At 41.6% G+C, this 26,335-nt stretch overlaps 4 protein-coding genes across 5 annotated transcripts; 2 read left to right on the top strand and 2 right to left on the bottom strand.

The window, feature by feature from the left end:
* Window positions 1-367: 367 nt before the first annotated feature.
* On the top strand, window positions 368-7,260 carry LOC115751073. The gene is made up of 9 exons (XM_048272341.1): window positions 368-553; window positions 997-1,781; window positions 2,212-3,404; window positions 3,865-4,153; window positions 4,328-4,540; window positions 5,247-5,420; window positions 5,994-6,185; window positions 6,272-6,385; window positions 6,684-7,260. Exons 2-9 carry the CDS (start codon window positions 1,080-1,082, stop codon window positions 7,017-7,019), a joined length of 3,213 nt encoding a protein of 1,070 aa, XP_048128298.1. The 5' UTR covers window positions 368-553; window positions 997-1,079; the 3' UTR covers window positions 7,020-7,260.
* Window positions 7,261-7,378: 118 nt separating this feature from the next.
* On the bottom strand, window positions 7,379-9,596 carry LOC115751076 (protein LYK2; the record flags this gene model as incomplete). The annotated part of the gene is given in 3 exon segments (XM_030688784.2): window positions 7,379-9,258; window positions 9,260-9,448; window positions 9,450-9,596. Coding segments are annotated over 3 exon segments (1,824 nt in total), but the record flags the coding sequence as incomplete, so codon positions are not given.
* A 2,256-nt stretch (window positions 9,597-11,852) lies between these two features.
* On the bottom strand, window positions 11,853-24,955 carry LOC115751077 (ribulose-phosphate 3-epimerase, cytoplasmic isoform). Of its 2 annotated transcripts, XM_048272309.1 has the most exons (9): window positions 24,925-24,955; window positions 15,881-16,004; window positions 14,389-14,393; window positions 13,405-13,467; window positions 13,203-13,309; window positions 13,014-13,111; window positions 12,753-12,845; window positions 12,551-12,592; window positions 11,853-12,248 (listed from the first exon to the last, which is right to left on the bottom strand). In XM_048272309.1, the coding sequence occupies exons 2-9, from the start codon at window positions 15,995-15,997 to the stop codon at window positions 12,093-12,095; spliced, it is 681 nt and encodes a 226-aa protein (XP_048128266.1). In that variant the 5' UTR covers window positions 15,998-16,004; window positions 24,925-24,955; the 3' UTR covers window positions 11,853-12,092. The 2 variants fall into 2 exon arrangements, with proteins under 2 accessions (XP_048128266.1, XP_048128267.1); XM_048272310.1 differs by lacking the exons at window positions 14,389-14,393; window positions 15,881-16,004; window positions 24,925-24,955 and adding an exon at window positions 14,329-14,373.
* On the top strand, window positions 22,810-25,979 carry LOC115751192 (uncharacterized protein At3g27210). The gene is made up of 3 exons (XM_030688958.2): window positions 22,810-23,096; window positions 24,664-24,744; window positions 25,262-25,979. The coding sequence occupies exons 1-3, from the start codon at window positions 22,928-22,930 to the stop codon at window positions 25,735-25,737; spliced, it is 726 nt and encodes a 241-aa protein (XP_030544818.1). The 5' UTR covers window positions 22,810-22,927; the 3' UTR covers window positions 25,738-25,979.
* Window positions 25,980-26,335: the final 356 nt, after the last annotated feature.

Here is a 26,335-nt window from a genome sequence, read left to right as displayed (position 1 = left end):
TTCCCCGACCGGAAAAAGAAAAATTACATATTTACATATTTTCAAGGAGGGGACAAGTTGTGGCAGAAACGGGGAAGGGCTCCCGATCATCCTTGTCCGACGCGCGTGAAGATTCTCGCTGGTCGCTACATTCCGAGGAAAAACGCACTTTCACGAATTAATTAACGAGGGAGGAAATCATGTCCGCCCAGGCATCGCCATCAAAACGAACTCCAAAACGACGCGATTCTCAGCTCGGGGAGCACGTGGAACGACATCGCCTTTTGCCGTCAGAGTCAGCGCCCACGTCTGGCCAAAGCGAGCTCACTTGAATTAATCAATTCAAGAAAATATTAAAAAAATAATTGAAAAATCGAAGCTCTACTCATGAGTCATGGCAATTCTGCTCTGCAGCGTATTTTTGTTGCGTTTCACTGAGATTCTCTCTCTGAGCTTCGTCTTCTTCACTTTCATCACCGGTATAAGCTCCCTGAAAATGTCAGACGCTGCAGGCCGAGGTTCGTCGTCCTTAGCGTCTTCCCGACTTCTTCGGCGGACTTAGCTGCCGACATTTCGAGACCGGTAAGGAAGCGTCGTTGCTGTAGCTGGTGATTTTCGCGTGAGTGTTCGCTTTTGTCTGATCTTGATAGTTGGAAATGGAGGTTTCTTCGTGTACGTGTGTGATAATTTGAGTTTGCTCTTGTAGCTGCATTTTGGATTGTTTTTTTTTCTCTTAATCGCTGTTGTGCTTTGAGCTTCGAGTGGTTGCGAGTTCCACGTTGTGGTGGTGATTTTTACCTGGATCTGTAGTTTCATCAGTGCAATGCTGTTGTTCAAATGCTGTAGAGTTTATAGGTGTGGAAAGAGAAATTTGCTGATTTCGAGCTTGTTGCATCGCATTCGCACTCAGTGAGCTGAAAAGACCAGCTTTGAACTTGTGCTGGAGCTTGAAATGCGGAGATAAGAGACAGTTATTTGGTCGATTATTCGTGACAGGACTCTGGTTCTCTTGTTTCGTGACAGTGAAATTTGAGCAGAGACCTTTTACGGTGAATGCGTAAGTACTCCGGGTTCGTGGGATTAGTGGAGTTTTGGCGACCATGGTTCTTGGTCTGCAGGGAAAGGCCAGGAAAAACAGCTCTGTTAAGCTTCGTTATCTAATCCACATTCAGGAGATCAAGCCCTGGCCTCCGTCACAGTCTCTCAAGTCGGTCCGCTCCGTCCTTATCCAGTGGGAAAACGGGGAAAAGCATAGTGGGTCGACAAGTTCTGTCATTCCATCTCTGGGCTCTGGCATCAACGATGGCAAGATCGAGTTCAACGAGTCCTTTAGGTTACCCGTGACTCTACTGAAGGATACCTCCGTCAAATCAGGAGATGGCGATGCATTCGAAAAGAATTGCTTGGAGTTTCACTTGTATGAGCCTCGTAGAGATAGGACTTTGAAAGGCCAGTTGCTTGGTACCGCCTCAGTAGATTTTGCGGACTATGGTGTCATCAAGGATGCCATAAGCATTACTGCTCAAATGAATTGCCAGAGGAACTTTAGGAATACGGCTCAACCTGTGCTGTATGTTAAGATTCAGCCTGTTGATAAAGGTTCCTTAAGTTTTTCCTCAAAGGAAAGCTTGGAGATGCAATCATCACTGGACAAGAATGGCAGCGACTCTGTGGCAGCCTTGATGAGAGAAGAATATGCAGCCGAAGAGGAAATGACATCTTTCTCTGATGATGATGTTTCATCCCACGCATCAATGACGGTTCCCTCTTCTCCTTCAAGATCACCTCCTCAAAATGAACAGGTACTTGTTCTAGTCCCTCTAGTAGTAACTACCAGTGTTTTCCCTTGGATACCTTGAATAATTTTCATGATGATAGGCCATTCATGCTTGTAGAAATCCTAATTATAACATTAAATATTTTTGCTAAAAACTGCACCAGCCTCCTGTGGCATGTATTTAGGAACATAGACAAGATATTAAAAAGCACCAGTTTTGTGGTTTTTGAGTCTCGACAATTCTCCTCAAAAGAATCCAGGGATATGTTGGAAGGATATGGGATGCACCTAAATACTTGGTGGGCTTAGGGCTTAAAGTGCCTATTACATTCATCTCTGGGTTTACGTGCTCTTGTTTGGAGTTATAAGACCTGTGTGGCACTGGGTTGATGGGTTCGAAAATCTAACTTAATAGCTTCAACTTTACTAAAAGGACTATTGGCTTTGAATGGCAGAGCGGATCTGTTGCCATTAACGAGACCACTGTAAGGATTGAGGAGAATCACCTTTTAGCTTCAGATCCAGTGTTGGAGCTCAGAAGATCTGATGTTACATCAGAAGTTGCGCTTGCAGAAAACTTGCGACCAGCAGAGGACTTACTTCCGAGTTCTTCCCGCTCATCATCATTTGACCTTTCTTCCGATCCAGGGAGTTCAGACAACGGCAATCCATCTTCTAATAGCTTCGGGAGGTTTAGTTCAATGGCCTTCCCAAAAGCAGGCGGTCATAGTGCTCATTCTTCGATCTCATCCATTGCCATTGACCAAGCAGAGGAAGAGTCCATTAAGGCTCTAAGTTACGGTAGTGAAAGTTTGACCCAAGATGCTCATGGAGAATCTGAATCAGGTGGTGAAACTCTACTAAATTCTAAGGATATTCTGATTACTTCTGCTAAATTAACTCCTTTGGATGAAAATTTGGACATCGTGGATGATACTGATGCTCAGGTCATTGACGGCGATGATATGAAATGTTCAAAAGTAGGTCAAGATGATGTTGGTAAAAATTCAGCAACAGATGGAATTGGGGGAAGTGGGCGCTCAGAATGTTACTTGGAAGAAGAAAAGGGTACTGTTGGAGATGATTCAGTTGATGGACTTTCAGTTGATGCTGCTAGCGAGCAGAGCTTTCTCGCGAATGATGAATTTTCTTCTGGGGGAGAAAGCCATGGACTAAAGGGACATGTAATTGACAGATTAAGACATGCAAAATCTGTCCGTTCGCCTCCTGAAATTACCAAGAGCATAGGAACAGCAAGCGCTAACCTGATAGCCGGTTATAGTAAGGAAGGTGGTATTAAACCAACTGGAGTGAGAAGCTTCAGAAGTAATGAAAGAAGGGATTCTAAGGTTTATACTAAGGACACGAGAAGCGCACTTTTGGAAGCTAAAGTTCAGCAATTGGAGCAGCGAATCAAAATGCTGGAGGGAGAGTTGATTGAATCGGCTGCAGTTGAGGTTGCTCTGTTTTCAGTAGTTGCGGAACATGGTTCTGCTATGGCTAAAGTCCATGCTCCGGCTCGGCGGCTTTCTCGATTATATATTCACGCTTGTAGACAGCTTTCACGTTCAAGAAGAGCTAGTGCAGCTAGAAGCGCTGTTTCAGGGTTAGTGTTGGTTGCGAAAGCATGTGGCAATGATGTGCCAAGGTACACAATATACAGAATGAGACCTTCATTAGACATTTTGAACGTTGACTATTATGTTTCCAGAAGCCTGAAAATCTCGAATTCAACATCTAGAATGACTTAGCTTATTTAGATTTTTTTTATGACAATGCATATTTTTGCTTCTCCCAGTGGGGATCAGAGGAGTTTTATTTTTTATTTTGGCCGGTCTGGGGGATCATATGAGCTTACTGACTTGATGATTTAGGATATTGAGATACGTGCAATGGCAGATTGTAGGTTTAAATCCTAAGAAAAATTTGGAAGTTATAGAAGAATATAGGTCCTTGCAAAAATTGTTCTACCATGGCTACACTAATAGATCATTGACTGAGCCCATAACAAGCCTGTCCGTATCACTCACTTAGACAATTATTTCTGAGCTTTAAAAATGACAGATTGTCCATATAGGTTGATTTTGCTTCCCATGTGCTGAGTGCAGGTTAATGTACTGGTTGTCCAATTCTGTTGTATTAAGAACAATAATCAGTGAGATGATAGAAAAGACGAACCTGTCAGTTTCCTCATCGACCCAGAGCAGCAAAGATTATGCTGGGAAGCAAAGTGCCGAGATTCCATCATCGTTAAAATGGAAGTCCTCTTCTCGTAGGAATGGACATGCGAATGGTGGAACAGAGTGTAACTGGGAGGACCACAGTACATTTGTATCTGCATTGGAAAGGGTTGAAGCTTGGATCTTCTCCCGTGCAGTAGAGTCCATGTGGTGGCAGGTCTCACACTTATTTTGTTCCCACTTCTCCCCCTCCCCTCCTACTCTTCTATGTTCTTTTTTTGAACTGTATCACGAGCTTTAAAACCTTCACGAGAAGCAGCTTATTTCTTTTCTGTCCTATGTGTTTTTCTTTTGTTCTGGGCTGATTCATAGTTCCTCTATCCCTTTTCAGACCTTGACTCCATATTTGCAGTCTCCTACTATAATGACCGTTATCATGGGTTCTAGCTTGAGTGAAAGTGGTAAAAGAGTAACTCACGAAGATGTTCAAGGAGACATTTCACTGGAACACTGGAAGAAAGCATTTAGGGATGCTTGTGAGAGACTTTGTCCTGTTCGAGCTGTAGGACATGAATGCGGCTGCTTGCCTATGCTTGCAAGGCTGGTATGATGTTGCGAACATATATACTTGCTGCATGGTTCGTGCCATGCATGTGCTTTTTTCTACTGTTAACGACACAAATCACTTACAGCAGCATAATGTTTTTAAAAGATGATTTGAATAATGCCTTATCTGATGGAATATTTGTATTATGGCTGAAAACTTGTTTCGGCACATAGTTTCAATTGAGGTTGACCAGTAACTGCCAGCCTAATAAGATGGGATGATGCAAAACAATCTAAAGCGGCAAAATGCTCATTCCAAACATTTTTTCCATTTGTTCAGATGATGATGCTTTAATTAATATCGCAACTGAGCAGTAAATGGTCCTTGAACTTGTGCTGCGATTTTTAGTCTATATGCGACTGATGACATGATCAATACTTTGCTTTGGCCTTGGTTACATATTAGGGACCTAGCTTTGGCCATGACTCAAAATTGTGCATAATATATATGAGATCACTTTCTCAAAAAAAATACTGATATGTAATTTATGTTAGCATGACTTGACAACAATGAGGATGCACTAGTCCAAAAAACTTGAGCACCATGTGACTTGTAAACTGAAAGTTGTATCTGTTGCAAAAAACAGTTGTAATAGTTCATCTCTCTCCATTCACGATTTTCTTTATCCAACCAGTGCTTTTTTTTTTCCCTTGTCCTTAGAATAATGGCATTGAAATTGTGGTTGTGTTCCCAATTTCTGCAGATTATGGAGCAATGCGTGGGTAGACTAGATGTGGCCATGTTCAATGCGATTCTTCGTGATTCTGCAAATGGGATCCTAAGTGATCCAATATCTGACCCCATCTCTGATCCTAAGGTTCTACCTATACCGGCAGGGAAATCGAGCTTTGGCATTGGTGCACAACTGAAGAACACGGTAGAATTTTCAAAGTCGTGCTAGTTATTCCCTGTTAAATTTGTTCTCATCATCAGGCAGCTCCTATTAAAAAAATTGTGTTCTTGTGATGCATGAAGTATAGTTATAGAGATAAGATATAATTTGAGGAGTCAGGACCCCCCGTGTCAATTTTTTCTTTCTTTCTGTGATGAGGAAAGCCCACTTTAGGTAGATAAACCTTGACTCATTCAATACCTTATAAGCCCAACAGATTTCAAGTTATCTCCTTAACCACTCGGACTTAATGACAACTTAAAATAACAATTCCATCGGTGGACTTGAACCTGGGCCGAGAATCCCATACCAACTGAACTACAACAGATGTTGATTTAGCCACGCTAACTCATTGCAGATTCTCTTTCCTTCCCAAGAATACTAGTGCATATGAGCAACGGGTAATCGTGTTGTTAATGGACCATTGTGAAGGTTATGATATATATAGAGTATTTCATGGAGCAATCTTTCTATCTTTTGGGCGTGCATGACAGCTGTTGCCTGTCAGATAACAATCCATTTCTTTTTTCCAAAATTTTTTCTTGGTGTGATTTTCAGATTGGGAACTGGTCAAGATGGCTTACTGATTTATTTGGTGGAGATGATACTGATCTAGCAGAAGATGAGAGTGAATATGTTGATGACGAGAGGAAAGACGGTTCCTTCAAGTCCTTCAATCTCTTGAGCGCATTGAGCGATCTTATGATGCTGCCAAAGGACATGCTTTTGAGTAGATCTATCAGGAAAGAGGTTTACCTCTGAAGACATTGCCCTACAATATTCTTTCCGGGGCACCGTGATATTATAGTGTACTTACTTTCTACACATTTGTTCAGGTATGCCCTACGTTTGCTGCTTCACTGATCAAAAGGGTTCTCGACAATTTTGTCCCAGATGAGTTTTGCCCCGACCCCATTCCAGACGTTGTGCTTGAAGCCTTGGAATCTGAGGTTAGTTCTTTGTCAACCAACACGCTGAACTGCATTTCTTTGCATAGGTCAAAATCTCTCTCACTGAAGCAGCCGCTTTTTTGCATGTCAGTGTAGTACTAGGAGATTCAAAATGCATTATACCATCTTCTATATGTTTAGATACATTTAAGTGTTACATATCCATTTTGCAATAAGAGGAGAAAGTATTTGGGATAAGTTACTCCCAAAACCCCCTCATCCAATAAATATTGGGGAACACACAACTGATTTTGCAAGTCTCATAGTGTCAATAACCAGCTTATTGCTTCCGATGCAGGATCACAGTTTGGAAGTTGAAGAATCCGTTGCAGACTATCCATACGTTGCAGCGCCTGTGATATACACACCACCTTTGGCATCTACTGTTGGTGGAATTATCGGGGAGGTTGTTGCAGATTCTCAGCTTAGACGATGTGGGTCGTCTGTGATCAGAAAATCATACGCTAGCGATGATGAACTCGATGAACTGAATTCGCCCTTAGCTTCAATCTTCATAGATGGTCCTCGGTCTTCTCCTGTTTTGACCAAGCCTAGTTGGACATCGAAGCAAAATGCAAATCAAAATACCACCAGGTACGATCTCCTTCGGGAGGTGTGGACGAACTGTGAATAAGTGCAGCATCAGCCGCTTTCTACACGGGTGATTGACCCCTGAACAAACCACTCCAGTCTCTGCTTTTGTTCATGCTGTATATATCTTTCGCAATTTTGGTCACACGTTGTGAAACAAGTGAGAAACGACCGGGCGGTTCCTGGATCATCTGGAGAACTCGCAGAAAAATCAGTTATGGATGCATGGAACTTCTTAAAGAATAATCTGCTTGTGTTCAATAAAGTGTAACTCATCATTCTTAATAATCTTTCTTTACCCAGGAATCAGTTTGCGCAGAATCCATGCCTTTCACATCACCAAGTACAAGTAATCTCGCCGTTCATTCGCCTGGATATTCGGCTTGCATTTACGAAGTTAGTAGCGTGTGACGTCATGATCTTCGATTGAAGATGAAGAGTAAATGAGAACTCCGAAATCTTTCGCCCTGCTAGTATCAGAACGCGCCACATGGTTCCCAAAAACTACACGTCCCGTTTGCGCTGCTGCAAATTAACGTAAGACAGCAACAGAAAAAAAAAAAAGAAACGCATTCGCCACAAAGCCAGTTCCGACTTAAAGACAGTTTTATTGATGCGTGAAAAAGGAGGGATACAGAGTCTTCAACATGCTTCTGATATAGATTCCAGTTCGACCACGAATGTACATGACAAGGAGTTTGAAAATCGGAAACTAGGACATTGGCCTAAAGAGAAACTTGTAATGACTAGATCACATTTCAGAACTGAAACTTTTTCAATCTCCAAGCAGTTATTTACGGCGGGTTGGTCGCAGCAGCCTTCACCAGAGGCTTACAGGAGCTCTCACTCAACATACCGTGCTCTCCCGGCAGTTTTTCCACTAACCTCAGCAACCTCTCGACAATTTCTCCGGCGCTTGGCCGCATAGATGGATCTTCCTCCGTGCAAGCTCTTGCTAGATTGGCCAACGTGACTGCTCCGTCAAATGAGTAGTCTTCGCCCAAAGCGGCGTCCATCCATTCCCTGAGCTCATCCGCATTGTCTGATCGGAGAATCAACTGGATTTGGTCCGACAGCCGAACTGTTTCCTCTCCCTTGTTCTCCGACCAGATCATTGGCATTTTACCGCACAACACCTCCAACATGACAACCCCGTACGAAAAGATGTCGAGGCCGGGCGATATGGTGCCTTGACTAATGTATTCAGGTGCTAAACACGCCTTGCTCCAAGAGTCCGGCTCATCTGCCGGCGAATTCCCACTTCCGTCCTGGAGACAGCAAGCCATGCCGAAATTCCCGAGCTTCGCGGTGAATTCTTCGTCCAAAAAGATGTTCCGGCTCTTCACGTTCCTATGCACATAGCTCGGGTTCATTATGTGGTGCATGTACTGCAAGGCCATCGCCACATCAAGGCAAACCCTGAGCCTCTGGCTCCACGTCAAGAAGCAATAGCACGAAGCTATGAATTGGCTCTTGATCGCTAAGCCTCCATGAAGCCAATCTTTCAGCGATCCGTTCTTCGCGTACTCGAAGATAAGATAAGAATCCGGGCCTTCCGTCGGACATGTCCCCAGAAGTCTAATTATGTTTGGGTGCTTGTGGGTGGCATCATGGAATAAACCGAACTCGATCTTCGCAAAAGTTTCCGTTTTCACCATCTTCACTGCCAAGTTCTTTCCGCCAAGCCGGCCATGGTAGACCGACCCCTCGATGTGGTTACTTACATTGAAGTGCTCGGTGGCCCTTTTGAGTTCTTCGACGGTGTACATCTCGACCTGCATCTTACGCGGTGTGGGGTCGATAATCTGACTGTCCAGCGGACATTGCGAACCTTCGAAGGAAACTTTCTTGTCGCTCGTGGTTCGCACACTCAAACTGAGTTGCTGCAGCTCCACATCATCGGCCAGACTCCCGGGCTTGCATAAATTCCGGTTCAGCCTCTTGTAATGGATTACCACAACGACCGCCGCAATCACAAGGCTGATCCCAACTGTCACACAGCTTGCAGCAACGTAAATCCAAGTCTCCCACATTCTTGATCTCTTCTTGTGTTGCTCGACTATCGGACCCCTAGCGTCCACAAAATCCAAGATCAGCTTACGGGGTTTAGCAGGAGAACCAAGCATACGCTGAACATTAATTGGAACCAAAATGAACGTCAGCAGAATCAGCCTATCGGGATCGAACGTTCCTAGTGATCCATCATTGACAGATATGGATATGATAGCTTGGGGAGTGGTATTGAACTTTGAGGCCAAGCCTGATACAGTGTCTCCATTGCTTTACAGGATAAGTGAGCAAGAGACTAGGACTAGTTTCAGAAGAAAGGCAGGAAGAAATTTAGCGGCAATGCAACTGAACATTGTCTTTAGGGTCGAATCGAGGAATACCCGGGTTTGCCACTCCGATGGCTTGGCAGGGTGTTAAGCCTTCAAGCGATTCAGCAATGCCACGAAAGCTCTCTCCGTCTATCCGTCGCCTTTATCAACTCGGCCCGGAACGATCCGCCAACGCATTCGCAGCACTCTGTGTCTGCAGAAGAACCACTAGTCTCTGCAGCTACACATTCGCCGATTCCCAAGTAGAAGCTCGGATTGAAGGGGGAGGAGGAGTACGGTGTTCAGTGATCAGGGCTTCCATGTCCATGACCAAGTACTTATAATAGGAAACGAAAGACACGGAATTAAATAAGAGCTTTCTCAGTTTCAGAGGTTGAATATTTTTGGATCTCTACACAAAGTGGTGTTGAAAGGAAGTTTTATTTTATTTTATTTTATGAGGCTGACAAGATTCTTGGGGATGATGAAAGAAATTGAAATTCCACATACTTGCTCTGACTCAGCTCATTGTTAAACCCTTAAATACCTAGGGCATAATTTCAATGGCTGAGGCAAGATAATCTATACCAAGATTCAAGTGTGTGTAGAACCATGGCCTTGTCTCTTTTACTTCTTATCAGGACATCGGCATATGGCGCGGACCATGGCGTACCCAATTTTGAAGCACCATCACGGGTCTCAAGGCCCGGTTTCGGGTCCATAGCATTTCATATTATAGGTCATGAAACCACATGATTTACTCGGGAGAAGGGGCGTAGTCAATAGCCACCCTCTTTGATTATTGCGAATTTCGCAAGCTAGAACCCTTTTCACGAAGCCATGCACGCAAGGATTAGCGAGACGACAAGGCCAAAACTTGAAAAGAACATCTCGAGCACTGGCAAAACGGAGATAGATGGAAGAGGCGCCATGCAGGGTAAAGCAGGAGCAGAAGACCAAAAGGGTGATCAAATTCAAGATTGATGGGTCAAACAGGCCATGAAATTCCTACATCGACAAAGGACATATATTCCATGCAAGGAAGCACTCATCAGCTACATTCTTGATGGCCGGTCGCGCGACACGTGTCGCCATCACGGAGCTGGAGGCAGTTGCCATGTGTTTTCCAATCTTCAGAGCAACTGGAAGAGTGGAGTCCACTGAGAAAGGGAAATGGTAATATCGATATCAAAGTTCAAAGAATGAAGATGTCGAGTCCTAGATTCGATGAAAAAAATTCTGCTGTTCCGCTGTGCATGGACAATGCCCAAGGACGGTGGATTTTATAATTACTTATTATCTTGAGAATCGCCACGAACAGTCACAGAGTACAGCGACGAGGCGCCGGCATGTTCGGATGCATCGTCTCCTTCGGACCGTGACACTGTGTCCAATTCACATCCTTTTTGTTGGCAAAGTACAATATCTCCTCCCTTCCATGGGAATTCAAATTGTTCCCAGCTGTGAGATTCATGCTCTCTTGCTCATGAAGCGTCCTCCTAGGAACTATGGAATGTGTGGGATATGTTTGCCTTCTTACAATATGGTAGAAATACATAGGACAAACAAGAACACGACAATCATTATGTATGCTAGCTCCATAAGATTCTTGAACTACTTCAAATCTTCTCTGCCTCAAGAGTTCTGTCTAACTTGTAGCCCAGGTGATAGCTGGATTCAATATTCGACAAGTCTAACTGGTGTTCAATCTAAGATCTTCACGAATCGGGGCACGAGCAAGAGGAATGAAGCTGGATTGAGCTCAAATATGGAGTAAAGGACAATTGACATTGACTCGATTGATTGACTTTCGCCTCGACTCGGCTCAACTCTTAACTTTTTCTCTGGAACGATGCAGAAGGACTGGCAAGTGCTCTCTCCTCCACATTTGCCAAAAATATAAGAGTACAAAAAGGAAGATTGCGAGCCCCAAGGGAAAATTAAAGGAGGGGTCGCGTTCACGTGACAACACATGCTGGGCACTCATGCATCCTTGCCCCAAAAGAAGAGCAACTACAGAATGCAAACCCTAAAAAATACTTCGAAAGTTTGGATCAAGAGCCATCGGTCAAAAGCCCGAGTGACCTTTTTAGGTGGTCAAAGCAGAGGACTGATCTCCTATAACATTTTCGACCCAAGCGTAGGACCAGCATGAAATGCTAAAGACTCGCACTTGTGAAAATTGACTACTCTTATGAAGTTGGCGTGTTTATAAATTGTTTATATTTCTTCGATGCCAATAATGGCAAAGATCTCTCGTGGGGTACAGGACGGCCGCACCTATAAGCTTGAGCTCGCTGAAGCATTCAATGCCGTACTTTACACGAAGCATCTGAACTGCATAATTGACAGAATCTTATGAGAAAAACGTGCATACTTGCGACTAAGATTGAAGCAAGTCCCCTCACATCTATCATCACCATACACAAAGATTCAACTAGCTCTTTGTGTAACGCTAACAGACACTCTGGCTAGACGCTCATTGCTTATGCCCATGTGCATATAGTGCCCACCTTAAAAACATTCAAGCTGACAAGAAACGAAGTGTGATTAACACATCCAACCAAATGATGAATCTGGATTAAAATCCATGATGTCTGTGCATAATTCATCTCAGAAACCTCTCATGCTTTGGATGTCCCAAAAACATTGTCTTCGTCTTTGGGCTTTATTAGTCACATCATTACAGGGAAGGCAAGTGCACATATCTTACATAAAAATTGAGCCATATAATTAAAGCAACATGTTACATGTATAAATCGAGAAGAATCAAGTGAAGTATCTTGCCTTCAACAGTATCAACTACTACTCTGCACTTCCTCGACACTTTTCCTCATATGAAGTATAACCTGTGCTGGCTCTGGTGATCCAAACACTGAACTTCCAGCAACAATGCAGTTTGCCCCCGCAGAAGCTGCCATATCAATGGTAGAAGGTCCTAAACCGCCATCAACCTGATATATTGGGAAGGTCAGGTGTTATGAACAAATACTACCAGGAGCCCATTAAGATGCATCAATGAAGTTCCCTATCCAGTTCTTCACCATCATTCTCCAACAAGGGCAGGATTTCAACATCTTTAAAATAAAATTAACAGACGAAATTTTGAAATGACTTGTAAATGGAGTCATTTTCTCACAAAGGCATGCATACTGTCAAACAAAACATCACCTGAACAAAATTACTTTCAACATAACTGACTAGTTCATCAGTTGTTGGCAGAGGGATTGGTCAAACTACTACGATGAACACATACCTCTATGTCAAGTGATGGGTATTTAGCTCTCAGAACGCAAACCTGAAAATAAACCAATGGGTGCAAGGCCGCTTAGACAGGTTCAAGCTTGAAATGACTTCACTGAGCAGAAAATTGACCAATTAATACACCAACGTATGAGAGTTTAGAACAATTGCTCGAAAACAGAATAAAGATACAAAGGACTGGGTCACTGGGGTACCTTTTCCATCGTTTCTGGCATAAACTTTTGCCCACCAAACCCAGGTTCTACAGTCATGACAAGGACCATCTCCACAGGATTTTCACCTTCGACCTACGAAAGTATAAAAAGACTGTAACAGATGCTATTGCTACTCTTCAGAACATGTCAGAACATGACAAAACGATTTTAAAAGGATCCCATGAAAGTCCACTAATTAACCAAAATCCTTATGAAGAACGATAGTTCATAAATGAAGTATGGATTTTGGGAAATACACACCAGAGGGTAAACCTCTTCGATGGGGGTTCCAGGTCTTAAAGCCACACCAGGCTTCATGCCTTTTGACTTGACTTTCTTCACAAGTTCTTGCCAGTTTTCTGCAACCAGCAGATATTATCAAATAAATAAGGGGACATTTAAAAGAAAAGTCCAGGTAGTCAGCACCAAAAAAGAGAATGAGGGCACTACCTTTTGACACCTCAACATGAAACGTAAAACCTGAAGCACCAGCGTCCCCCAAAGGTTCAACATAATCAAGAGGATTCGTGACCATAAGATGGCAATCCAAATAAGCCCTGTATAACCCAAAATAATCAAACTTTACTTTTGCAAATCGCTAATAGGTAAAAGAACAAACTTAATGGAGGAAAAAATTGTGATAGAACATTACTTGGTATGCTTTCTCAAACTCTTGATGACTGGAGCACCTAGAGTTAGATTAGGGACAAAATGCCTGGAACCGAAAGTATTTGACTGAGATGTCATTCAAACATATTTTTGCTGAGAAGTAGAATGACTGCACGTAGTACACCAGTGCCTACGAGGAGAGCTTGTTTGTCATGCCCATCAACATAATACCAGTCAACAAGCTCCCATAGGCAATTGACTTGATTTTTATATCCTTATCTCGTCTGTTATGCAGCAAAACACACAGTGAAGATATTTCCAAATTCTTATGTTTAGGGCACGAACCTCTTAAGTGCATTCTCTCATATTGTAAACATCGCGCAGCACTTCACTTATCAAAAAGCAGGTCTAATCTTTTCAGCCTCACATCTTCATGTTTGCAAGAGAAGAAGCTAATTTGTTGCTCATGTCAACTACTCAAATGAGGTTTAATCTAATACCAGCCAAGCACAACCATGCAAATCTTTCTTCTCCAGTCCTTTCTATCAATGATTCTTAGTGAATGCTACTAGTTATTCCGACTTCCATCCACTTGACATTTGTATAACTTTCCTTTATCTTTATTTTCTTTTTCCGGAGGGAAGGGGGAGGGGTTGGAGTTTCATGCCTTTATAGGGGTCACCATTTCATCCACTTCAGATTTGTACAACTTTCATGGTTTGAGATCGTTAGACATATAGAAGTTCAAATGGCCTGGTCGATCCTGCAATCAGCAAACTTGGGCTAAATGAAGCTAGCATGCACGAGAATAAATGTGTATCCAAGCAAAAGTTCCACAGTACGTAAAACTACTCGTTGAAATTGACTATGTACAAATATTAACCTAAAATTCCTTTTAAGTAAAATTTGAAAAGAAGAAGAAGAAGAAGAAGGGAAAATAAGAGAAGATGGAAGCATGTCGCTAGACTGAAATCTCTTCATAAGGCCATTTAACAGCAACGAGATTGAACTGAATGTGGAAACCTACCCATCCTGCAGATAATTAGGACAACCATGTCACTTCGTTACAAACAGAGTACAAACTTCTAAACGAGAATACCCTATGATGCGTAACAGGTATGAAGCATAGGATATATTGCTAATGCACTTCATACACCAAAATTAATGATGGACAAAAGTAGTCCTTGGTTAGTGACCAGAAGAGGAAGTTAACACCAACCAAAGTCATCCTCCATAAAAATGCATAGAAAAAAAATTCTTTAGCCATATTTCAAATTGGCAGTTTGCATCCAAGACAAAGGAAGGTCACAATCATCTCATCCATCAGCTCATGCTTTTAGGTTGATGTATGAGACATTGACGTTTGACAGAAACAGAGAGAACATTACCATGAAAATAAAACTGATATGGGGAGAACCCTAACCAGGGGCTCTAATACCAACTTGACGTAGTCAGAAAAATAACTGATAGCAAAAGGAACAAAATCAGGGCTGAAGTTGAGTTTAATTGAAGCTGGATCAGAGAAGATATTCCAGGCTTTATAGAAACCAATGATTTTTTTGAATGAGTAAAGGTAATGACAAAGGGACTTAAAAGACCTATTTACACTAGAGTTACAGATGAAAGATGATCTAAACCCTTGATCCGAAAAACAATCTGATCTCAACCGCTGGAGCTCATTAAAAGTCACACGACTAACTTATGACTGATTATTACCTAATAACATAATAAGGGACATAATTAAAAGAAAATAATCAAAAATTGAATTGTGCTCCTGCATAAAAAACAACAATGTAGCAGAGCACTCAAATGAAGAAGAGTTGGAGAAGAATGAGTCAGCATTCAAGAATACAAGGTCACGTTGCGGAACTTATGGCTAGAGTTCTAGGCCATGCTGTTGATAGGTTCCTCTTTAGATTGCAATTTACTTTTCGAATTTTTCTCTCGCTTGTGTTCTATTTTTTCTACTTTCTAATTGTGGTATTTTCTCAGAGGGCTGCAACTCTGTTCCGTTCCAATGAAATGCATATTCATCAAAAGACACAACCCATATACATTATCAGATAATCTTTTAACTACATAGAACTTGGGCATTGGATTTGGATTTGGGTTTGGATTGGGATTGGGATTGGGATCCTCTCGAGATAGGGTAATACTGAGAGTGGATACGCCTTTGTATCACACGTCCCGCCAAAAAGCTAAGCAAACGACCTAAGTTGCTTACATCTCCTCGATTCAGCTGCATCATTTTCGCTCACTTAGTGGTGAGAATCAGAGTGATAAATTGATCCCGCCTCAACTTACTAGCACTATAACAGCAAAGCAGCTAAGATGTAAATCTGAAACCTAAATCTGCTTTAGGTAGCCATCAGCACCGGGTACAAGCTCAAGCCAAAAGCCACTGAGATCACATCATACAGAGATCGACTGAAAACGAGCAGCACACAGAATCCAACACAATCTCCGCAAACGAAACAAAAAAAAAAAAAAGTTGAATTGCGGACTATGTTCGAGCGTACCATGATGTCCATGTGGAGCCAATCGGCGCCACAATCGAGCATGCGCTGGGCTTCCGAAGCCAGATTCGCGAAGTCCGAAGACAGCATCGACGGCGCTATTTTCGCGGTCACTCCCATCCTCTCTCTCTCTCTCTTCTTTTAGAGGAAGGTAGCTGAAAAGCTTGACGTAAACAAAGCAGATGCCTTGCGAGGGAAAGAAACGAGCAGGCGTTGAAAAGGAGCCGCAGACTACATGAGACCCGAGTTTGGTGAACGACGACGATGCGGAAAGAACTCAGCACTGAGAGAGAGACACACACAATGGGCTGGGCCGTGCTGGGCCTGGACCAAAAGAAGGCCCCTTCAACTTCATGGGCCTGTGGCATTTTATTGCGAGAATGCAACGTAAACAAGATTGCTCGACCAGAAAAGCACAAAAATTAATCAAGTTATTACCGGGCCAAATCCCAGAAACAATATCGAAACCCGTCTTCAGGACAAAGAGTGCACCACTTTCCAATTGACCCAATAAACCCCATGAGCTTCGGCGGATGGACAAAAGCGCTGATCGTTAAATTTTTCATTTGAACAATCTGATGCGGCATGATTAATATGATCTCTTAAAAACACATAAAGCATAAACGATAACCTTTAATGAAAACGGTGTCACGTGACTTTTGTCGATATGTCTGAAGCGTCTCCTGACTATGTACAAGTTAGCGTCATTAGCCACGTCATCCATAGTCGGATGGTGAAGGAGTCATCAGTCTTCCACGAGGTCATCACACGTGCATCATCGATTGATACTATACCTAACTCAGAAGAATTGATTATCACCTTTGCTGAGAACTCGGAAGAATAGATGTTCATCGAAACATTTCGATACTCCATGATCTTGGTACTTATTATTTTGCTAAGGCTCTTTCTCTCTCTCTCTTTTATATAATGCCATATCAAATCATATTAAATTTCTCCCAGTTAATACATGCTCCCTTTATTTTTTCATCGATTTATGGATTGACCGTGTCCGTCTAAAAATTCCGAAAAGTTAAAAGTCCTTTTTATTTTTTGGTCAAAGTTCAGAATATTGGCCTATTGAAAAAAAAAGAATTGTAAAAGAAGTATGAATATGTACATGTTGATAGAAGACTAATCTCAAAAGTCACAAATCTTCTACATTACAAATAATGGCATGTGGGGGTCCCACTCTTGGGAAGATGCTATCCTAGCATGGAGGAACAGAGACCACGTGGTCGGCGGGCCTGATCAAACGTGGTCGGCGGGCCTCATCGAACGTGATTTATTGTCCAAGAATGTTACAAGATTGTGCTAGAAAAATAACAAATGATAATCGCGATAATGCCTCGACGGATGGAGACAAAGTCGTGATTTCGGTCGTCACGTGACGTGACCAATCCAGCCGACTCGATCAATAATTCCCAAAAGAAAAGGACATGTCCTCAACAATTATGACGTCATCAATCACCATTCCACATCCTTCCCCCGGTTCAATTCCTCGAGATTTTTTATGGACATTGGACCCGCACGATGGAATTAGACCGCCGCCCCCCCCCCTCTCCGGGGCGTGGGTGGCGTACACACAACTTTTTCAATAGGGCCCCCCACCACGTTGCACCGTGGATGGATCGTCCGGTTCGTGCCCCGAGATTTGACAGTACATAAAAGGTCGCGTACTTTCTGGACGAAAGTATTCCCCCATTCTTGCAATAGCCATAGTTTCCAACTTCTTTCCCACTTGTTAATTATTCCAAATTTGTACGTCAAGACCTTTTTTTGTCTCGCACCGAATGATGATGGGGCATAACCATCTTTTCGTTGGTTCCAAACAACTCGAATCTTATTATAGATAGACCATAATCAGCGCACATAATGCGTGAGTTGAGTAGTTTCGAATCGTGGATAGTCTCGTATATTTTCATTCAACATTTGTTTCATTTCTCATGTTGTATGCAAGCCGCATCTAAGTCAGTGATTTATGTATCTCAAAATGATTGTAGATCACTATAGAATTGGAAACCGATGCTTTCTACCCGAGAACCAAGCCTCACGAATTTTTGCTTCTTCATGCACAGAAATGGGATTTTCTTTTCTTTTGTTTCTCCCCATAGAAGAGAGTAAAGTCAGAGGCCTAAGGTTTCTTTTGCCTCTACCAGCTTAGCCTCACCATTTTTTTTTTTTTTTGGGGGTCGGACCATGCATGTGTGTATGTATATATGCATGTATGTTAAGGCATACCGGTATGGTCCGATCCCGGACTAGAGACCAAGAATTGGGAGCCAAACCGGTTATTCCTGGTTGCAAAAGTTTGGGACCAGAGAACCGACCGATACAATATGGTTCTCGAGTTGGATCGCAACAGGTGCACATCCCTAAAGATGGTGTTTCACAACGTTGTAAATCCAAATCGAATCGGTTACCTAGAAGATCCGAAACCCAATTAATGTTACTATACTTCGCGTGTAAAGTGTGCGCCTCAATCGAAACATCTCCTAAGAAAGGATGTACCTTTTTTATTTTCATCTATTGCAATAAAATGCTTCGTAGTGCCTCACATCCGGGTACCACCCAAGAGTTGCATGAGTTACGAATATCCGTATTCGCCCCTCGGAAATGTACCGATACATTATACACGAGGCTTGCTTAGTCGATACGTCGACAATGGAACTTGTATGTAAGCCCTAGAACATGACATCGTGGTCGACATATGGTCCGATGGTGTGGTGGTTGGTTTCATCACGATCCTCTCGAAACGCTATTTCCCACGAACGGTCTTTCATTAAATGAACATGAACGAGTGGACCCAAAAAGGGCGAGCATGTAACTAAGAGGAGCGACAAAGCCAAAGCAAAAGATTCCGTATCGCGACGCAATTTTCTAAATGAGGTAAATGGAACCATTAGTGATGGTTCGAATTAGACTGATTGTTTTGTCTCCATCTAAGGTTGCTTTGGCCCCCAATGACCTTACTTAATCCCAAAAACCAACCCCACTCCCACTAATTAACTAGAAAGAAGTGCATGTCAGGTCACTTAGATCGTGATACATTCGAGTAAACAATGGGCGGTGGTGAGATAAGGAAATTAATTATGTAACGATGGTGACTATTATGTTAATAATCTATTTTTTGTCACAAAAAAAGAATATAACAATTAAAAATTATTACGGGATCTATTCTTTTAAGAATTTACGCATGATAATATATTGTTATTCTCATAGCCACATAAAAGACTGTTATTCTAGTAAAATCCGATTAGACACGTGAATTCCTATCGGGAATAGCCTTAACCACACAATCTATTTCCCACGGACATACCATGAATGTGCACGTTCGATAAGATAAAGAATAGTTCGGAATTTGAGGTGTTTCGAGTGTTTCGAACATCGAAATGCCAATGCCCACATGGTTTACAAAGAGAGTAAACCGAAAACTAAGGGAAAAAAAATCCAACGAAGCAAAGCTTAATTGGCTCAAAGTGGCTGTCTTGAAATATCCCACGACAACGTTTCTTTTTAATGATTTTTGCCCAGGTTGGTTTTCTTTAATTTGTTATTGAATTTCAAATAAGCATTGACTTGTGAATATTAACTTACAAATTAGAAATAGCGAAAGAAGGACGGACGCAACCGGGGTTTCTTTTCCTAACTAACATCGGATCACTCGAGTCACGAGAGTGTTTCTCCACCCGGTTAATCTAGTTTTGACCTTTTTTTGGGTGATCTTATCTTGTTGTCATTTTCAACTTTAGCTAGACATGCTTTTTGGCAATTTTTTGTCTTTTCCAATGGACAAGCTGAGGTCTATGAAAAATTTGATAATTTGAAACATATTTTCGAAAAATTGATTGGTTGAGTTAATGAAAAAAAATATTTTATTATACAATTTAAATTTATGTCTAATTATTTTCGTAGATAATAAAAATTTATTAATTTATTGATTTTTGTTAGAAAAAATAATTTTTCAAATCTTAAATTTCTTTTGTGAAATAAACCCCCTAAATATTTTCGATCCAATTTTTTTTTTGCCATAGTTTTATGAATACTAATGATGCACCTACACTATTCGAAATCAAAGACGCTTAACGATGCCCAACCCCTCCTCTTTTTTTGTAACCTCTTTTGCCTCCAATATAGTGTAGACATTCTCTTGTTAGTCACTCTTCAATCAAGGACCGTGGTTTTCAATTTTGAGAACCTAAAACCTACCATGTACGTCATGTCAATCCATTCCAGGTTTAGTTAGCCCGGTTCGGGCATGATCCACTAAAAATAGAAAATCTTTGTCCTAATCTTGGGTGAACTCGGTAATCTCGTTTTTTTCCTCATTTGATCTTTGATTCTTCAAAAGCAATAAAAGTTGGCTTCGAACAAATTTACAAAATCGTTCCATTGTAAAATATCCGATTACACAGATTGCAAATGTCTTTGAAAAATAAATCCTACCCCATAAAATAACCCCTTTTTTTTTTTTTTTTTTTTTTTTTTTTAAAAGTGTTGCTCGAGTCTTTGATTATCCGATTACACAATGCAAATGTCTTTGAAAACCCTATACATCGACAAGGGCATGAGAAATGGATTTTAAGCGCCTTCGATTCTTCTTGCCAGCAAAGTGAACCGATCTACAGGAGGTTCGTGAGCTTCGAATGATTTATCCTTGTTGAGGAAATGTGAAGAAGTGGGCGAAGCAGAGCAAAGAGGGAGAGAGAGGATAAACAAGAGACAGAGCGAGCAATAACAAAAAATACAAAATGCAAGGTAAAACTAAAAGGAGAGAATTAAGATTTTTCGATCCGGTCCAGCTCCTTGGTTCGGCTTGGTTCCGAGCATGATTTATTATTCTTTTATTTTTTTTGCCCTTTGACCTTTGCCCAGGCTATTTCCTTCAATTTTTAATTGAATTCTGAACTTATTGACTTGTAGATATTAACTTACAAATAAGAATTAGTGCAAATGCGAACGGATAAAACCGGGGTTTCATTTCCTGATAAACATCACTCAAGTCACGGGGAGTGTTTCTCCACCTGTTAAATCTACTGTCATTTTCAACTTTGGCTGAACATGCTTTTTGGCAATTTTGTCTTTTATAATGAAAATTTTGAGGCCTAAATCGAAAGCCCAATCGTAATTTCGCTTTGCCACAACTTTGATGACAGTGACCCTTGAGAGAGAGAGAGAGAGAGAGAAAGAGGGGATTTCGCATTGGTTGGGCGGAAGTGAGCGAAATGGAGTTGCGACGGCGAAGGCGGTGGCCGGTTGCCGGGAAGGTGGTGGCAAACCCGATTGGGAGGTCGGCTACGAGGCTAGGGTATTCGAGACTTTTAGATAAGATAGGGATATTTAGACAATTTCGGTTGGACAAAAATCACAAGCTTGCGATTAAGAAAAGACGATTATCCTTTAAAAGTAAGAGATTCTTTTCATTTTATATTACGGCACATACAGTTTATTTTTCGAAACAAAGTCTATTAGCCCAAAATATATTTTCACAAGCACGAACTCGTCCATCACGGGTTAGCTAATGAATCATATCCATTTCTTTAATTATATATGCGTTATCAACTTAATAATATTCTCAAAAAATGATTATTTTCCGCTCCATCATCATTGCTTATGTCACTAGAAAGAAATATAAATTCCAGGACTTAACCTTCTAATTTTGAGCCACCTTTTGAGACCTCCCCACTTCATTGAATCCATGACAGAGTTTGAAAAAGGTTGTGCTTTGGTAGGTAAATAAGCCAAGGTCCATGGCACTTACGCGGAGGGAGGCACCATTGAATGCTTAGGTTACATACTTGAAGGCCACCTACCTTTAGGACTTGTCCGGTTCTTGAGCATTAAATCAAAATCCTTAAAGAACCATCAATGGACATTCTAGACGAAATTGGACAATTGAACAATCAAATTGGCACAAAAAAAAAAAAAAACAAAGGGATGAAATGAAGCGTTGGCCGAGTTGGTGAGATCCCTGGGCTTTGGACAGTTAAACTTATGAGGTCTCAAGTTCGAATCTCCCCGACCATATCTTGGAGGACTTAACTGGTGGCATTAACGCTCATATCCCCACCACCCCCAGGAATAGTTCATTACACGTGGGAAACTTCGGTTATAAAAAAAAAAAAAAAACAACAACAACAACAAAGGGAGGAGATTCAAATTGAAAGCTAAAGCCAATGCCTTGAGTTCTAAAAATACCCATCAAGATATTTGTATTCATTGATGAGTCAAAGCTGTTAAAATACAATGATGTCCACACATCAAAATGCAAGTTCCCCTTCAGATGAAATTGGAATTAATAGGGTTTTTTTAAACCGTGCCCAATCAAAGATTAAGGACAAACGTGGCCATGTGAGAAAGAAATAAAGTCCTAGCAGAGGAACAGACAAATGGGACGTGCCCTAGATTTTTCTAGACTTTCTCAGGAGGTTCATATCTTTCCTCTTTATGTAGTAAAGGTCGAGAAGTTTGATCAAAATAAAATCGCTTCGTACGTTGCGAATTCCATTCCAATCAGAAGATCCGCAATTACCAATATATCTCGCGATAGTCAAAATGTATTGTCTTGAGGAATTCTCGAATCAAGTTATAAGGCACAACGATTTTCAAGAAGTTAATCAATCGTATCTAATTCTCAAACCACTTCAGAACATTCTCGTTTATTAAGCGGGTCGAGTGACTTGACTTGTGTCCACGCTTTCACACCCCACTATAGGTTTCCTGTTCTTCTTTTTGGTCGAACAGGTTCGCATGAGAATAATTGCTTGGTTTTTATAGTGAACCGCACCTAAGATTGACTTGCCATGTATTAAAACCACAATCACCAATTTCTCAAAACCTCTGATTTTTCCATTTTTTTCACCTAAATTTCTACTTTTTTTGGTCCAAAATTTCTACTTTAGCACACAACAAATATCGCAAAAAAAAAAAAAACCACGTCACCGGCTCGTTTCTCTCTCTCTCTCTCCTCTGTGAAAAGCTCTCTTTTTTGTTTGGGTACTCCAGACGCTGCAATGGTTTCTGCGCTGTCAGTTTAGAAAGAGTAGGGAGGGAATGGGTTCGTGCGTTTCATCAGCTCGCGGGAACTCCAGCTCCGCCGCGGCGATCCCGCCTTCGCCGATCAAGGAAAAGGCTGTCGACGGCGAGGCTCCGATCAATGGTGGCTCCCTCAAGTCTCAGTGGTCGCCTGGTCCTCGGTCAACGACGAGTTTCAGAGACTACGGTGCGATCTCGACGTCCTTCTCTTTTTCCCTTTGATATACTTCTGGGATGGAGGGCGTTGGTGTGGTTAATGGAAGCAGGGAAACGGAGTGGGGCTTTTGCTTCCGACTTTTCCTTTCGTCGTGTAAAGGAACGCCTTTTTTCATTTCCCTTTCTTTATCGTTTCTTGTATGATTTTGCGGTGTGTGTTTGAAGTAATGGTGTTTTTGCCCCTTTATTGATTGCCTGATGATGAAATGATTGCTTGTTGTCGAAGCACAAACGAGGGCAATCCACGAGCTTCGCTTTTTGTATGGTCATGACGAAATGGTTCTTTTTGTGCTTTATTTTATGGTGTAGTTCAGTTTCTTAAGCAATCTGCTTTGTGAAGCTTTAGTTCGCAGATGTGTTGGCTTTTTTCCCCTCTTTTTGATGGGAATGTTTCAAGTCCTTATTTCGCAATTTGCCCGGTCAAGGAGTTTTTCCGGCAATTGGATGATTTGTTTGTTTATTTACTATCGCCCATGATGATCTAGACTAGTTAATTTTTGTGATGATTGGAATACTGAATCTGCAAAGATTGTTGCTCGCTGAGGCTTTGATGATTTCACATCATATTTACCAACCCTGTTTGAGGGAATAGTCACCCGGAATAGACAGGACCTCTCCTATATCTTTTAACTGCTTGGTCTTCTCTGTATTAAGAAAGCTTCTTTGTGAGCAATGTGTATATTCAAGCCGTATAAGTGGCAAGTGATAACGGGATTTCTTGTATGGAGCAGTAGTCTATATGATACTGAACTCAGGGGCACGCTCACAGATCAAAGAGTTGTTCTGTTGCTCCCTACGAAGACTAGTTGTGGTGGAGGGACGTTTGGAGGGCATGTTTCGATCAGGGCTTCACTCGAATCTGGACTTTGTCTTGTGAGACTGAGAGGCAAAGTAGAATGCAGTTATACGATTTAATCGGAAAGACAATTGGAATTTACAGTAAAAATTTAGTAGGTAATTTTTGAACACTTCGGGTTGCAATTGTTCTTGACTTTGTATCGAGTTGCCTTTAGCTTCATCAGATGAGAGGTCAATGATGGACCTTAAATTTGATTAAAGTAGTACGTCGATTATTGGAAGATCATTCGGACATTTGGACAGAATACGCAGAACCTAGCCTTTTCCTATTAAGCACATGTTTTTAATACCATACTATCTTCTTTAATTGCTATATCTGTTCAAAGTGTTTTCCTTTTCAAGGAGACTATCCTTTTGATTTCTTATACTTACATTACTTCTGTTCAACAGTGCCGCCTAAACCAAGCAGCACTCAAAGATCCTTTCATTTATTAGAGAGTGGTGATGATGTTTGCGTCACTAGTTTTTCTGTTTTTTGTTGTTGTAATTAGCTGACTAAAGGAATGAACTATCGTGTAATTACTGGATTTGATCTTTATGCTGAGCGACCCAATAAGCTTTGCTTCTCTAGATGCTTAAATCTGAATGCGTGCTGTATCGACTTGTGTTTTTCCTATGTGGTTTCATTTTCTTGTATTATCAATGCTTGCATTTGAACTACCTATCTTTGTCAAATGCAGGCAGTAAAGAGGATGTTTTCTTCGATTCGAAGCCCTGGTTAGAGTCGGACTGTGAAGATGATTTTTTCAGTGTCAATGGTGGTAAGAAATATGCGTGGTGCTTTATGGTTTGCTTAATGTTTCACTAGTTGAGTTGCTTCCTTCCTTTTATCAATTTAAGTTGCTCTTGATTGAGGAGGATGCTTTTGTAAAATGGCAGGTTTTAGACAACTATCTTGGCACTCTCACCTTATTAAGCACCAAGCACCACTCACAAAATGCTCTCTCTCTCTCTCTCTCTCTCTCTCTCGGATAGGGGCGATGAATTGGGTATTTAGTCTTCTACCGAGTGAAGTGATGGCAATCAATTGAAGTCTCTTCAAAATGTACCTGACACCATCTTGACATTGAGAACCGGGGCTGCAAACTTGCACTGATCTCTAATCGATAATTCTTCAGCCAAAGTGCATATGTCAAACACCAGAGTTTGCTTTTATTCATCATATGCCTTGAAGCGAACAACAGCATGTCAAATACTGTTCAAAGTGTTTGCGGGTTGATATCATTCTAATTGTACTTCTTTTTGTTATCTGTGTGCTCATTCTTGTTTCTACTGCAGATTTGACTCCTTCTCGTGGGAGTACTCCTTCCCAGGGAAACACTCCTATCCACCCATCCTTATTCAGGGGAACACAATTGGTTAAGAATGCCCCTCAGGACAAAGCACCTGTCCCCTTTCCCGAACCTTCCCCAACAGCTAAGAAAAAGAAACTCGCTGAACTTTTCCGAGATAGCCTCGGGGGGCAAGAAGATGTTGCCGATCACGATGCTCTGGCTGACAAAGCAACTGCAGAAGCAAAGGCTGAAGCCAAGCCAACTATACTCGATGTTCTTCCGAGCTCTAATCAAGGAACGCCTTACATCTCTAAACCCACTTCCATGTGTAGCAGCGAAAGGACTTCTAATGGAGATTATGTGATGGAGAAGCAGAAACCCGTTAGAACCACGCCTTGTTGCCTCCCTAGATTGTCTTTGTACGGCAGTTTAAGTGAGGGGAATAAGAAGATGAGCCCTGCAATAGCCGTGCATGATTAGAAATGTTTATCAGCTTGAGCTTTACATGGAGGAAGTCGGGATCTCTCGTGCTGAGAGAGGAAATTCTGATTTACCCATCCGTGAGACTGTATAGTCAATAGAGGTCTTCAATCTTGTATGCATGCCGTTATCTTATGCGAAAGCATGTATATCGCAAACTGACTCATCTGACTTGAGTATTTTGCTTCTGCACTTAGGTGAAGTAGCATCTTATCGCAAATTTTCTTCTCGCTTATTCATGTCCACCTTGATTTGCTTCTGGATTATGATTCTGAAACTTCTGCAGTATTCTACATGTAATGAGCAGATAAGCACTTTTTTTATCATCAGTGATCAGGAACAGCGAAAACTGGATCAGGAAGTAACTTCTCTGACCTTGATGAAGATCCGAAACTCCTTGGATAGTCGCAGAAAAGCCATAGTCCTATTTATAGATTTTGGAATCTCCTTCCCGAATTGCTCAAAAAAACGAAAAAAAAATGAAGGGAAAAAGAGAAGGCAAGCTTCCACGCTATGCAGAAGTGTAAGAGCGAGAAGTACAGATGGATGAATCATGGTTGATAGCTTGGTTTCAAAGACAAGCTTTAGACCTTTTGAA

This window comes from Rhodamnia argentea, chromosome 11 (assembly GCF_020921035.1).
Source record: "Rhodamnia argentea isolate NSW1041297 chromosome 11, ASM2092103v1, whole genome shotgun sequence".
In the NCBI taxonomy this organism is placed as follows: Eukaryota; Viridiplantae; Streptophyta; class Magnoliopsida; order Myrtales; family Myrtaceae; genus Rhodamnia; species Rhodamnia argentea.
The sequence above is the reverse complement of the archived record's forward strand: the minus strand, read 5'-3'. Positions and strand labels throughout refer to the sequence as shown.